The sequence below is a fragment of the Capra hircus genome, chromosome 25 (genome assembly GCF_001704415.2).
Source record: "Capra hircus breed San Clemente chromosome 25, ASM170441v1, whole genome shotgun sequence".
In the NCBI taxonomy this organism is placed as follows: domain Eukaryota; kingdom Metazoa; phylum Chordata; class Mammalia; order Artiodactyla; family Bovidae; genus Capra; species Capra hircus.
In genome coordinates, this window is record NC_030832.1 from 17181314 (window position 1) to 17193389 (window position 12076).

General features: G+C 43.5%; 1 protein-coding gene across 1 annotated transcript in view; it reads left to right on the forward strand.

Annotated features, from left to right (window-relative positions):
• The window catches only part of IQCK (IQ motif containing K), a 151755-nt gene that overhangs the window by 18310 nt on the left and 121369 nt on the right, over window positions 1-12076 (forward strand). The window contains exons 3-4 of the mRNA XM_005697542.3: window positions 1089-1218; window positions 1983-2080. Coding sequence (XP_005697599.3) covers window positions 1089-1218; window positions 1983-2080 — 228 coding nt within the window. The remainder of the gene's footprint in view (window positions 1-1088; window positions 1219-1982; window positions 2081-12076) is intronic.

A 12076-nucleotide genomic window follows, 5' to 3' on the forward strand; every position in this document is an offset into this window, starting at 1 on the left:
CGACCTGGCACCCTGAGTAGTTGTACTCTTTCCCAGGCTGTTTGTTTAAATTGTTGACAAAAGATTCATTGGAAAGGAAGGAGAGCAAGATAGAATGGGCTGCTGTGAATGTAGCGTTATGTATGCTGATGGGGGCAGGGGGAGGGGTGACAGAGGGGCAGGCCAAGGGAACCCCAGCTGGATTTTCACGTAACCTCACCTGTATATTGTTTCCTTGCTCATCTCCACACTCTGTGGAGTTGAATTTCGGAGCACTGAAGCCACTGAGCATTCTGGTGGGAACATGGACTCTTGCCTTCTGAGGGCAGTTTCCTCCTGTGGATTCTGAGCTGCCACTCCTCTCCATTATGTGACAACAGGCTTTATCCTGCTTCTTTTGGAAATGTTTGAAGATCTCTCACCCATTGACAACCCTTCTCTTCTTTCTTATTGTTTAGTTGCTAAGTCACATCTGACTCTTGGCGACCCCGTGGACTGCACCACACCAGGCTCCTCTGTTCTTCACCGTCTTCCAGAGTTTGATCAAACTCATGTTCATTGGGTCGGTGATGCCATCCAACCATCTCATTCTCTGTCACCCCTTTCTCCTCCAGCCTTCAGTCTTTCCCAGCATCAAGGTCTTTCCCAGTGAGTCAATTCTTCGCATCAGGTGGCCAAAGTATTGGAGCTTTAGCTTCAGCATCAGTTCTTCCAATGAAGATTTAGATTGATTTCTTTTAGGATTGACTGGTTTGATCTTGCAGTCCAAGGGACTCTCAGGAGACTTCTCCAGCACCACAATTTGAAAGCGGCACTCAGCCTTCTTTATGGTCCAGCTCTCATATCCATACGTGACTACTGGAAAAACCATAGCTTTGACTAGATGGACCTTTCTCAGCAAAGTGATGTTTCTGCTTTTGTGTTCTTTGTTAGGGGTTTATTTCTTGATTGTTATTTATAGCTGTCTTGGGAGAGAAGAGAGAGAAAGATTAGTGCTCAGTATGCCCCCTCTAAAGTCTGACACAGAATTTTATTCTTTGTTAGATTATAAAAGAAAATACAATTATTTAAACAATATGAATTGATTCTCTCTCACACCACCACTCCAGGTGTTGCCATTGGAGGAAATGGTTTTCCATGGCTTCAACGCAGAACACCTTTATCCAGTTCCTCGTTTAACCATGGCCTCACAAGCATCCTGTTCTCAAGTGAAACGGGAAACAGTTGACCCAAAAACATGTACGTAAGGAAGTGAGATCTCAGGTCTATGTTTTGGGACTTGTAACTTTGCGAAATCATGGGGTGGGGACCGGGTGGACAGATAGAACTCAGGGAGATCATGTAATAAGAAAGAATGTGTTCTTGTTTTAATTAAAGTGTCCTTTATTCCACTGATGTATCTTTAAGGTTGAAATGTATTAATAGTAAAGATGATCAATAACAAGCATACCTAGGTTCTAAGTTAAATACAAAGGGGGAAAATGTACAGAGTGAAAGAAAATATCATGCTGTCTTGCTTGGCGTGCAGAAGCCAGAGACGTAGGTGTCCTCGTCCTCCTCCCTGAGTTCCCATTCCTCCTCCCCACTGGTGCCAGGCCCTCTCCTGCTGGCTTGTTCTGTTCCCTCAGCCAGTGTACTCTGGGCCTTGGCAACCACCATCACCGTGCCCTGAGGATCCGAACCTCGTACCCCGCCCTGTTCCCTTGTGGCCTCAGTTCCCACCAAACTCCCCTTGTGTATTTCCCTCCAGCTGAGCTGGGCCCCTGGCTATGCCTGTGACCTCGACCCCGAGAGGGACCCAGTCTACAGCCCCACCAGACTCAGGGGGATATTTTAAGTTTCTTCAGTAATAGAGCCCAACTCAGCAGTCTGGAGTCAAATGCAACATTTATGGTCATGTTGTTTAATGGAGAGTACCTTTTTTTGGTTCAGAAGCAAATGTTCCTCCCAGATTAACTTGGGCCATTTGGGATTTGGGATGGGAATGTTTTGTGTTTTTTTAGGTTCCCCCAAAGAGTTTTTGGAAATGTTCATCTTTCCAGTTCTGCTGCCCGGAATGGCTAGCCTGCTTCACCAAGCAAAGAAAGAAAAGTGTTTTGAGGTCAGTTGTTTTGTTTATTTCTAGATAATAATTCACTGTTATCAGATGGTAGCTCATTATACCATCAGGTGGTTGTTTTCAAAACAATCCCTTTGGGAGAGAAAGCCTGTGTTTTGGTCACTTACTCAGCTCCAGCCAGGACATCTAGCTGTGCACACACGCACTGCCATCTGTCTGGCCCCCTGGCTATGGGGAGGTTTTCTGCTTTGCTTGGCCTCCCTGCCTGCCCTTCTCCTGGGCATTTGGCATCTGCCAGGTTTCTTGAGTTGCCTGCTTCTGTTAGGACAAGCCCACATTATAGCTCTCCTTCCCTCTTATCTGGCTCTGGATTGACCTTCCCAGCTTGGGCCTCTCCCTACTCCACTTCATGCCAAATGCCATGAATGTACTTGCCTCTTGCCGTGCTTCCCCTGGCGAGTCCTCGGTGACCAGTCATTATCACCCTGTAGCTAGCTAGCTACCTGTATGAATCAAGTTCCAATTCTGGCACCTCCCCCGCCACGTGAATACCCCAAAGTGAATACTCTTTTCTGCAGTGAATACTCTTTGCTGCAGTTGACAGGATACACTGGGTGTGTGTGTTTGCTGCACAGGACTAGAATTTTGGACTGCCTGCACGCAGAGAATAAAACAACAACAATTAACGTTGATCAAGTGCTTGCTCTATGCTGGGAACTCTGCTGCTGCTGCTAAGTCACTTCAGTCGTGTCCAACTCTGCGACCCCATGGACTGCAGAGGTTGCAGTCCGTGGGATTTTCCAGGCAAGAGTACTGGAGTGGGGTGCCATTGCCTTCTCCACTGGGAACTCTGCTAAAGGCTTAATCATCAATGACCTCATTTACTTCTCTCAACAGTCCTTTGAGGTTCCTCCAATTCATACCATGTGCATATTTCCAGATGAGAAAACAGAGGAAAGGAGAGATTCAGAAAGGTGATCAAGGGTGAATAGCAGAGCTAGGATTCAGATCCAGATCAAATGATTCAAAACAATGTTTTAAAATATTGGCCATAACTACAATGCAAACCCCAATCTGCTGGACAGATGTCTTTAAAGCATTCACAGTTGATATTATCATCTGCTTGGTTGCCCTTCAGCATGGGATCTCTGTGAGAATAGGAGATATACTGTCCTGATGATTTTATATGCTGAAGAGAGAACATTTTCACATGCTCTAGCAAACACTCAATTTTGCTTTAGCACTGCCCCTCCTTGTCTTCATTCCTTAGCCTAATTCACTACAACTTGATCCATTCAGCATAACATTCCTTCTGACAGGCCTCACCATGACAGTTGTGTCTTTGATAGGAGAAGAATTATGAGGCATTGATCTGAAACCAGGCAGCATACCTGTGAAGGAAGAGTTTAGGGCACACTGCTGGGCCATGGTACACCATTTGAGAACCATGGATCCACATAAGGAGGCCAAGACCCCTCAGCCTGTCTTTCAGGACCCTCCACAGTTTTCCCCCTCTTTCCTTCTAGCCTCATCACTCTCTGTTCTCTTTCCTGGATGATACCCTCCATTCCAGCAGGTAGAACCACCTGGAGGTCCCTGTCAGTCCCACACTTCTGTGAATATGTTCCTCCTTCTTCTTTTTTTTTAGGAAAAAATCCTTGAGTGCTTATTCTCTGCATATTTAAGTTCTGCTTGTTTTTCCTAACTCAGTACTGTGGCTTCTCTTTCAGGCCTACTCTTCCAAAACTGGAAGCAATTGAACCCAGCCCTCAGATTTCAGAGGAGTTCATCTATTTCTCTTCTTGTGTAAAATTAAGACATCCTTAATTAAGACATTCTTGATCCATAAATGCACTTCATTTTTAAAATGTCTGTTTCCCCAGCATTTTAAGTTCCTTGAGGACAGATACTCTGATTTATTTTTGTGTCTCTATTTAGTGCCTCGTATATTCTACCCAGAACCGTAGCCCCTGGTGAACATGTAGTTGGCCCTCAATAAATGAGTGCATGGTTGGACATCAGGGGAGCACCTCCACTACTATGTCCTTGACCAAAACTCAGCTCTCTTCTACCTAGGAAGGCTGTTCTCTTGGGCACATCCCTGGGGGGGACACCATGAAGTGGGAGTGAAAGAAGAAGACTTCCATCCACTTTGTGAGTTTAGTCAATATAAGAAAGCAGTGGGTGGCAGATTGATTACATTCTTTGCAGCCAAAGATGGAGAAGCTCTATACAGACAACAAAAACAAGACTGGGAGCTGACTGTGGCTCAGATCATGAACTCCTTATTGCCAAATTCAGACTCAAATTGAAGAAAGTAGGGAAAACTGTTAGACCATTCAGGTATGACCTAAATCAAATCCCTTATGATTATACAGTGGAAGTGAGAAATAGATTTAAGGGCCTAGATCTGATAGATAGAGTGCCTGATGAAATATGGAAGGAGGTTCGTGATGTTGTACAGGAGACAGGGATCAAGACCATCCCCATTGAAAAGAAATGCAAAAAAGCAAAATGGCTGTCTGGGGAGGCCTTACAAATAGCTGTGAAAAGAAGAGAGGTGAAAAGCAAAGGAGAAAAGGAAAGATATAAACATCTGAATGCAGAGTTCCAAAGAATAGCAAGAAGAGATAAGAAAGCCTTCTTCAGCGTTCAGTGCAAAGAAATAGAGGAAGAGAACAGAATGGGAAAGACTAGAGATCTCTTCAAGAAAATTAGAGATACCAAGGGAACATTTCATGCAAAGATGGGCTCGATAAAGGACAGAAATGGTATGGACCTAACAGAAGCAGAAGATATTAAGAAGAGGTGGCAAGAATACACAGAAGAACTGTACAAAAAAGATCTTCACGACCCAGATAATCATCATGGTGTGATCACTAATCTAGAGCCAGACATCCTGGAATGTGAAGTCAAGTGGGCCTTGGAAAGCATCACTACGAACAAAGCTAGTGGAGGTGCTGGAATTCCAGTTGAGCTATTTCAAATCCTGAAAGATGATGCTGTGAAAGTGCTGCACTCAATATGCCAGCAAATCTGGAACACTCAGCAGTGGCCACAGGACTGGAAAAGGTCAGTTTTCATTCCAATTCCAAAGAAAGGCAATGCAAAAGAATGCTCAAACTACCGCACAATTGCACTCATCTCACATGCTAGTAAAGTAATGCTCAAAATTCTCCAAGCCAGGCTTCAGCAATATGTGAACCATGAACTCCCTGATGTTCAAGCTGGTTTTAGAAAAGGGAGAGGAACCAGAGATCAAATTGCCAACATCTGCTGGATCATGGAAAAAGCAAGAGAGTTCCAGAAAAACATCTATTTCTGCTTTATTGACTATGTCAAAGCCTTTTACTGTGTGGATCACAATAAACTGTGGAAAATTCTGAAAGAGATGGGAATACCAGACCACCTGACCTGCCTCTTGAGAAATCTGTATGCAGGTCATGAAGCAACCATTAGAACTGGACATGGAACAACAGACTTGTTCCAAATAGGAAAAGGAGTACGTCAAGGCTGTATATTGTTACCCTGCTTATTTAACTTCTATGCAGAGTACATCATGAGAAACGCTGGACTGGAAGAAACACAAGTTGGAATCAAGATTGCCGGGAGAAATATCAATAATCTCAGATATGCAGATGATACCACCCTTATGGCAGAAAGTGAAGAGGAACTAAAAAGCCTCTTGATGAAAGTGAAAGAGGAGAGTGAAAAAGTTGACTTAAAGCCTAACATTCAGAAAACGAAGATCATGGCATCTGGTCCCATCACTTCATGGGAAATAGATGGGGCAACAGTGGAAACAGTGTCAGACTTTATTTTGTTGGGCTCCACAATCACTGTAGATGGTGACTGCAGCCATGAAATTAAAAGACGCTTACTCCTTGGAAGAAAAGTTATGACCAACCTAGATAGTATATTCAAAAGCAGAGACATTACTTTGCCGACTAAGGTCCTTCTAGTCAAGGCTATGGTTTTTCCTGTGGTCATGTATAGATGTGAGAGCTGGACTATGAAGAAGGCTGAGTGCCAAAGAATTGATGCTTTTGAACTGTGGTGTTGGAGAAGACTTTTGAGAGTCCCTTGGACTGCAAGGAGATGCAACCAGTCCATTCTGAAGGAGATCAACCCTGGGATTTCTTTGGAAGGAATGATGCTGAAGCTGAAGCTCCAGTACTTTGGCCACCTCATGGGAAGAGTTGACTCATCGGAAAAGACTCTGATGCTGGGAGGGATTGAGGGCAGGAGGAGAAGGGGACAACAGGGGATGAAATGGCTGGATGGCATCACAGACTTGATGGACGTGAGTCTGAGTGAACTCCGGGAGATGGTGATGGACAGGGAGGCCTGGTGTGCTGCGATTCATGGGGTCGCGAAGAGTCAGACACGACTAAGTGACTGAACTGAACTGAATCGAATCCTCATTATATATATATTAATTATGCAATTAACAAGTAAATTGAGTCTTGGTTTATAGCATCGTGGCTCAGAACACATCTCTGGAGTCAGGGTTACTTGGTTTGGACATTTACCTCCACCTTAGCTGGCTGTACAGACTTGGGCAAGTCATTTCATCTTTCCAAGTCACCATCTTATCCTTACATGTAAACTGAAAAATAGCACTTGCTCATGGTGTCACTGAACCAGGTTCATCTGCCTGATGCACAGCAAGGCAAACAATAAGATGCCAATATTTACAGCAGAGAAGGGGTTTCTTTTTTTTTTTTTTTTAGGGGTTTCTTCACAAGGCAGCCAAGCATGGAGATGGGAGAACAAGTCTCAGATTCACCTCCCCAAAGGCAAGGGACTTGGGATATTTATTGGTGAAGAGTATAGGGTCAGAGGTACGGGGCAGGTGACTGGAAGCAGGAAAAAGGAGATTGAATTTTTATTTCTTTGATATTCGACACAGTGTAGACATTTTGCAAATAAATTTTCCATCCCATAATAATATTAATGCTAACATTGGGCACTTGCTATGTGCTAGGAATATGTAAGTGCTTTCCATGCATAATGTCAGTCTTAATTTTCCCTAACAGGATTAACAGTTTAAGTCCTTTGCCTAAAATCATAGCCAGTAAATCATGAGCCAATTTTAACCCAGACAGACTACTCACTTCTGTTTAGACTTTTGATACTTTGGCCTACTAACTTTGTTAAATGGTATTTTTAATTTTAGTAAGACCATGCTGGGCTTCCCTGGTGCCTCAGTGGTAGAGAATCCACCTGCCAAGCAGGAGATTTGGGTTTGATCCCTGGGTCAGGAATATCCACTGGAGAAGGAAATAGCAACTTACTCTAGTATTCTTGCCTGGAGAATCCTATGGACAGAGAAGCCTGGTGGGCTATGTCCTTGGGGTTGCAAAAGTGTCAGACACAACTTAGTGACTAAACAAGAACAAGACAAAAGATAGTCACTGTTCTACACAGGTATATCTGAGTTATATGCTTCTTCATGGGACACATGTTCAGAAAATAGAGGTGCTAGTCTGATCTGAGGGTAGAGATTTTGGCTCTCTGACATCAAAAGGTCATTCATTGGACACCTGTGTAGGTGCAGTTTTAGGGTCGGCTTGAACTGGACAAAAACTGACTCCAAATTTCTGAAAAACAGCTTAAGCCACTGTTACTATAGCAACTCGTACATCAGAGGTGTTATCTACAGGGAGCGGTGATGGAGTCTTCTGATATATTATCTAGGCTACATGAAGCTTGGAGGGTATGCAATCTGCAAAAATAATTAAGGCAAGCTTGATCAGTGAAAGCAGGTTCTAAGCAGAGGAGCTTTTCACAAGTAGTTCCCTTATCTGCTCAAGACAACCTCAAGAATTTTTGTTAGTCACCAGTTTCTGTTAACACTGTGGAGCACGGTTTCAATGGGATATCATGCTGATGAAATGAGGTAGTGCATACAAAGTGCTTAGAGCAGTCCCACAAATGTGGGAAGAACTCAGTAAATGTTAACTGACTGATCATTGGTATTACTGGGCTACAGGTGCTCCCCAGGTAGGATGGGTTATACACGTTACCTGTTACCTAAGTGGGCTTGCTTTTATTCCTTAGCTACCCCGAGGCCTTATTTAGTACTTGGTCCCAGCTTCCCTCAAACATCTAATTACACAAGGACTTCAAGAAGGTTTATTTTGCTGGTAATTTCATAGGGATGTGGAAGAGGCCTTTGTTGGCATCTCTTATGAAATTCTTCTTTAATTCTCTCTAAAGCCATGTCTGTTCTCTCCAGTCATCTCCTCCCATGCAAGCCTCTCCAGACCCCTTGATCCTGAACAATTCAGATCTGGCTGCTTGACCATGTCATGTCAGCCTGCTTGACCTACTCAGCAAAAAAAAGTCCAGCATTCAGCTTACCCTTCCTTCCTCAAAATGCAATTAAACCAATACTTGGAGCCTTTGGTGGGTGGGGTAGTCGAAGGGGGCTTCTCATCTCTCAACCAAACAAAGACAGAATTGTAAGGTTATCTTTATATTGCTCTGGCAGAAATGCTTAGTTGTGAGACACAGGCCTAGTGAATTTAAATCTGGGAAACCTTGATCCTGCCTCATCCTCCTGATATGCTTGTGCAGACCAGTTGCCCTGACTGAACCAGAAAAAACTGCAATGATCAGATCCCTATTTTAATTAACTTGAGGAGTTGATCTGCTGAAGGGTCTAGAAACAGCAATTCAGTACTGACTATCCATATTCATCCAGGTCATGGCACTATTGAATGTCAATTTCCTACCCCACCTTACTGCAGTCTTTATCTGGAAGCTTGGTATCTCAAATAGGCAAGATGGGTGAATTGTTATTACCTCTTTCATTTCTTGATTCAAGATTTTAGAATTTCTTAATTAAATTTAATTCCCTCCCCTCCCCACCCCCATGTCACCTAGTCTTTTGTGGGTTATTTTCGCAGGCTTGAAAATCACATTGTTGCCATCTCAGCATTTGTCAGACCCCAGTGGCGCTCCGCTTATCCAGATACGCACAACAGATTTGCATTTTCTCCATTCAGCTCTTCCTCGCATCCTGTCGTTGGGAATAGATGCTTAAACTGAATGATAACCAGCCTCCAGCCAGAATTACATAACCGGAGCATTCTTATCTGTCACCTACAATTGAACTTGCCTCCAAATGACTCTCACACAGCAGCATAATTCATTGTTTATTAGGGCCATTCAAATTATATCTTGAAACAGCAGCTTACACGTAATTGCTGATTTGTGTTTTGCCCTTAAAATGCTGAGTTCTAGTTATTTCTTCTTGCTTTCCTTATTTTCTGCTTTGTTCTATGATATTGTTTCAGCAGTGCCTGGAACATAGTTGTTGTTCAGTCGCTAAGTCATGTCCGACTCTTTGCGTCCCCATGGACTGAAGCATCCCAGGCTTCCCTGTCCTTCACTATCTCCTGGAGTTTGCTCAAACTCATGTCCATTGAGTCAGTAATACCATCCAACCATCTCATTCTCTGTCACCCCCTTCTTCTCTCCTTACTCTTTCCCAGCATCAGGGGAGTCAGCTCTTTGCATCAGCCAAAGTATTAGAGCTTCAGCTTCAGCATCTGTCCTTCCAATGAATATTCAGGGTTGATTTCCTTTAGGATTGACTGGTTTGGTTTCCTCACTGTCCAAGGGACTCTCAGTCTTCTTCATCACAACCGTTTGAAAGCATCAATTCTCCAGCACTCAACCTTCTTTATGGTCCAATTCTCATATCTGTACACAACTACTGGAAAAACCATAGCTTTGACTATACAGACCTTTGTCAGCAAAGTGATGTTTCTGCTTTTTAATATGCTATCTAGGTTTGTCATAGCTTTTCTTCCAAGGAGCAAGCATCTTTTAATTTCATGGCTGAAGTCACCATCTGCAGTGATTTTGGAACCCAGAAAGGTAGGGACTCACTAAATATTTGTGAGATGAATATATGAATATGTGAGCATGCTAAGTCACTTCAGTCATGTCTGACTCTGCAACTCTTTGGACTGTAGCCCAGCAGGCTCCTCTGTCCATGGAATTCTCGAGCAAGACTACTGGAGTGGTTTGCCGTGCATTCCTCCAGGGGATCTTCCCAACCTGGAGATCAGACCCATATCTCTTATGTCTCCTGCTTTGGCAGGAGTGTTCTTTGCCACTGCACCACTGATTGTGCATAAGTCAGACTTTACTTTTCAGATCGTAATTAAGTTACAGGAGCACGTAGCTGTTACATGCAAGAGGGTGTTTACTAATTGTACCTGCTCTGTCTGGATTTGCCACCCCTGGATGGAGGTAGACCATGAGGAGGCTGCTCCGATCTGTCCAGTGCCCTGGAGCTAGAGCTGAGTAACGAGCAAATCCTCTAAAATTGAAGAAGCCCCATAGCCAGTAGAGAGCCAGAGTTGAAAAAGAGGCTGGAATTCAAGAACAGTAATTTCCAGCACATTGAGAGCCAGTGCTTTGTGCCAGACGTTGTTCCAAGCACTTTAGCCACAGAAGTTCATTTAATCCTCCCAATAGTCTTCTGATGTGGGTGCTGTTCTCGCTGTCTTACAGATGAGGGCCATGCAGCACCAGGGTTAGTCAACAAACCAAGGGCACAACGAAGCAAGTGGCAGAGCCAAGATTCAAACTGAACAGCCTGTTTCCTGGGTCTAGGAGTTTGACCCCTGCACCACACGGCCAGCCACTCTAACGGCTTCCAAAAGCAGAGGCCAGGTTCAAATATGAAAGATGACCTGGCTCTGAAGAAGGAGACTGAGGCACTCAACAGGCCTGGGGCACGCACCTCGTGGGGCTGAGCCCTTGATTCGATTGTCGTGTGAGCACCAGGACACTTCATGGGAAACCAGAGAGAGTAAAACAGCGAAAGGGATACAGGGCGAGAAAGAGACAGCAAGAGGGACACCGGAAGACTAGGCCATAGAGCATTTGGCCAATTACACACATGCCTGGCGCTTGTGTGTGTGTCTACGTGAGTAAGGATGTCTGTGCTACATGGTCCAGTGGTTTAGGACCTGGCCTATAGGAGCAAACAGACTCTGCCTGGGACAGTGTGTGTAAGCTTGATGATTTTGACTTTGATTCATAATAACCCCAATTCTTTTATATATGTCATTTAAATTTTTAATTTTTAAAAACATGTACTTATTTTTATTTGGCTGCATCAGGTCTTAACTGTGGCATGTGGAAACTTTTAGTTATGGAGTTCAAACTCTTAGTTGTGGCTTGTGGGATCTAGTTTCCTGATTGAACCCGGGCCCCCCTGCCCTGGGAGTGCAGAGTCTTAGCCAATGGACCTCTGGGAAGTCTCTACAGCATTTTAGATATTATCAGTTAGGCTGATGGATTTCATAACCAAATAGTTTGCTCATCATTAGATGTTTAAATCTTTCAAATGCTCAGAAATAAAATCCAGATTATTTAATAAGCAGATATTTCTCTATTCTTTAACTTTTGGAGAACATAGTTGGGGGAGCTAAACCATAAGTTTATGATTTCCATCAATTATCTCAGCCTTAGCATTAGATGAAGACCCTGCTCATTTCATGCTGTGAATTTAGCAAGTGAAATAGATTTCTTTAATCCTTTCCCAGATAGTTGTTTTCAACTATGTGTAAAAAAATCACACTGTTGTTGTTTTTGTTGTTCAGTTGTTAAGTCATGTCCCACCTGTTGTAACCCCATGCACTGCAACATGCCAGGCTCCTCTGTCCTTCACTGTCTCCCAAAGTTTGCTCAAATTCATGTCCATTGAGTTGATGATGCTATCTAACCATCTCACCCTCTGCTGCCCTCTTCTCCTTTTGCCTTCAATCTTTCCCAGCATCAGGGTCTTTTCCAGTGAGTCAGCTCTTCGCATCAGGTGGGCAAAGCATTGGAGCTTCATCAACAGTCCTTCCAATGAATATTCAGTGTTGATTTCCTTTAGAATTGATTCATTTAAAATGAAATCGTCCATACTTTGCCAAAAGGTCATTCTTAAAGTTAGAAGTCAATAAAATGTTTATGTTGTTATGGTTTTGTAAAAAAAAAAAAAGAAGAAGAAGAACTGACTGGTTT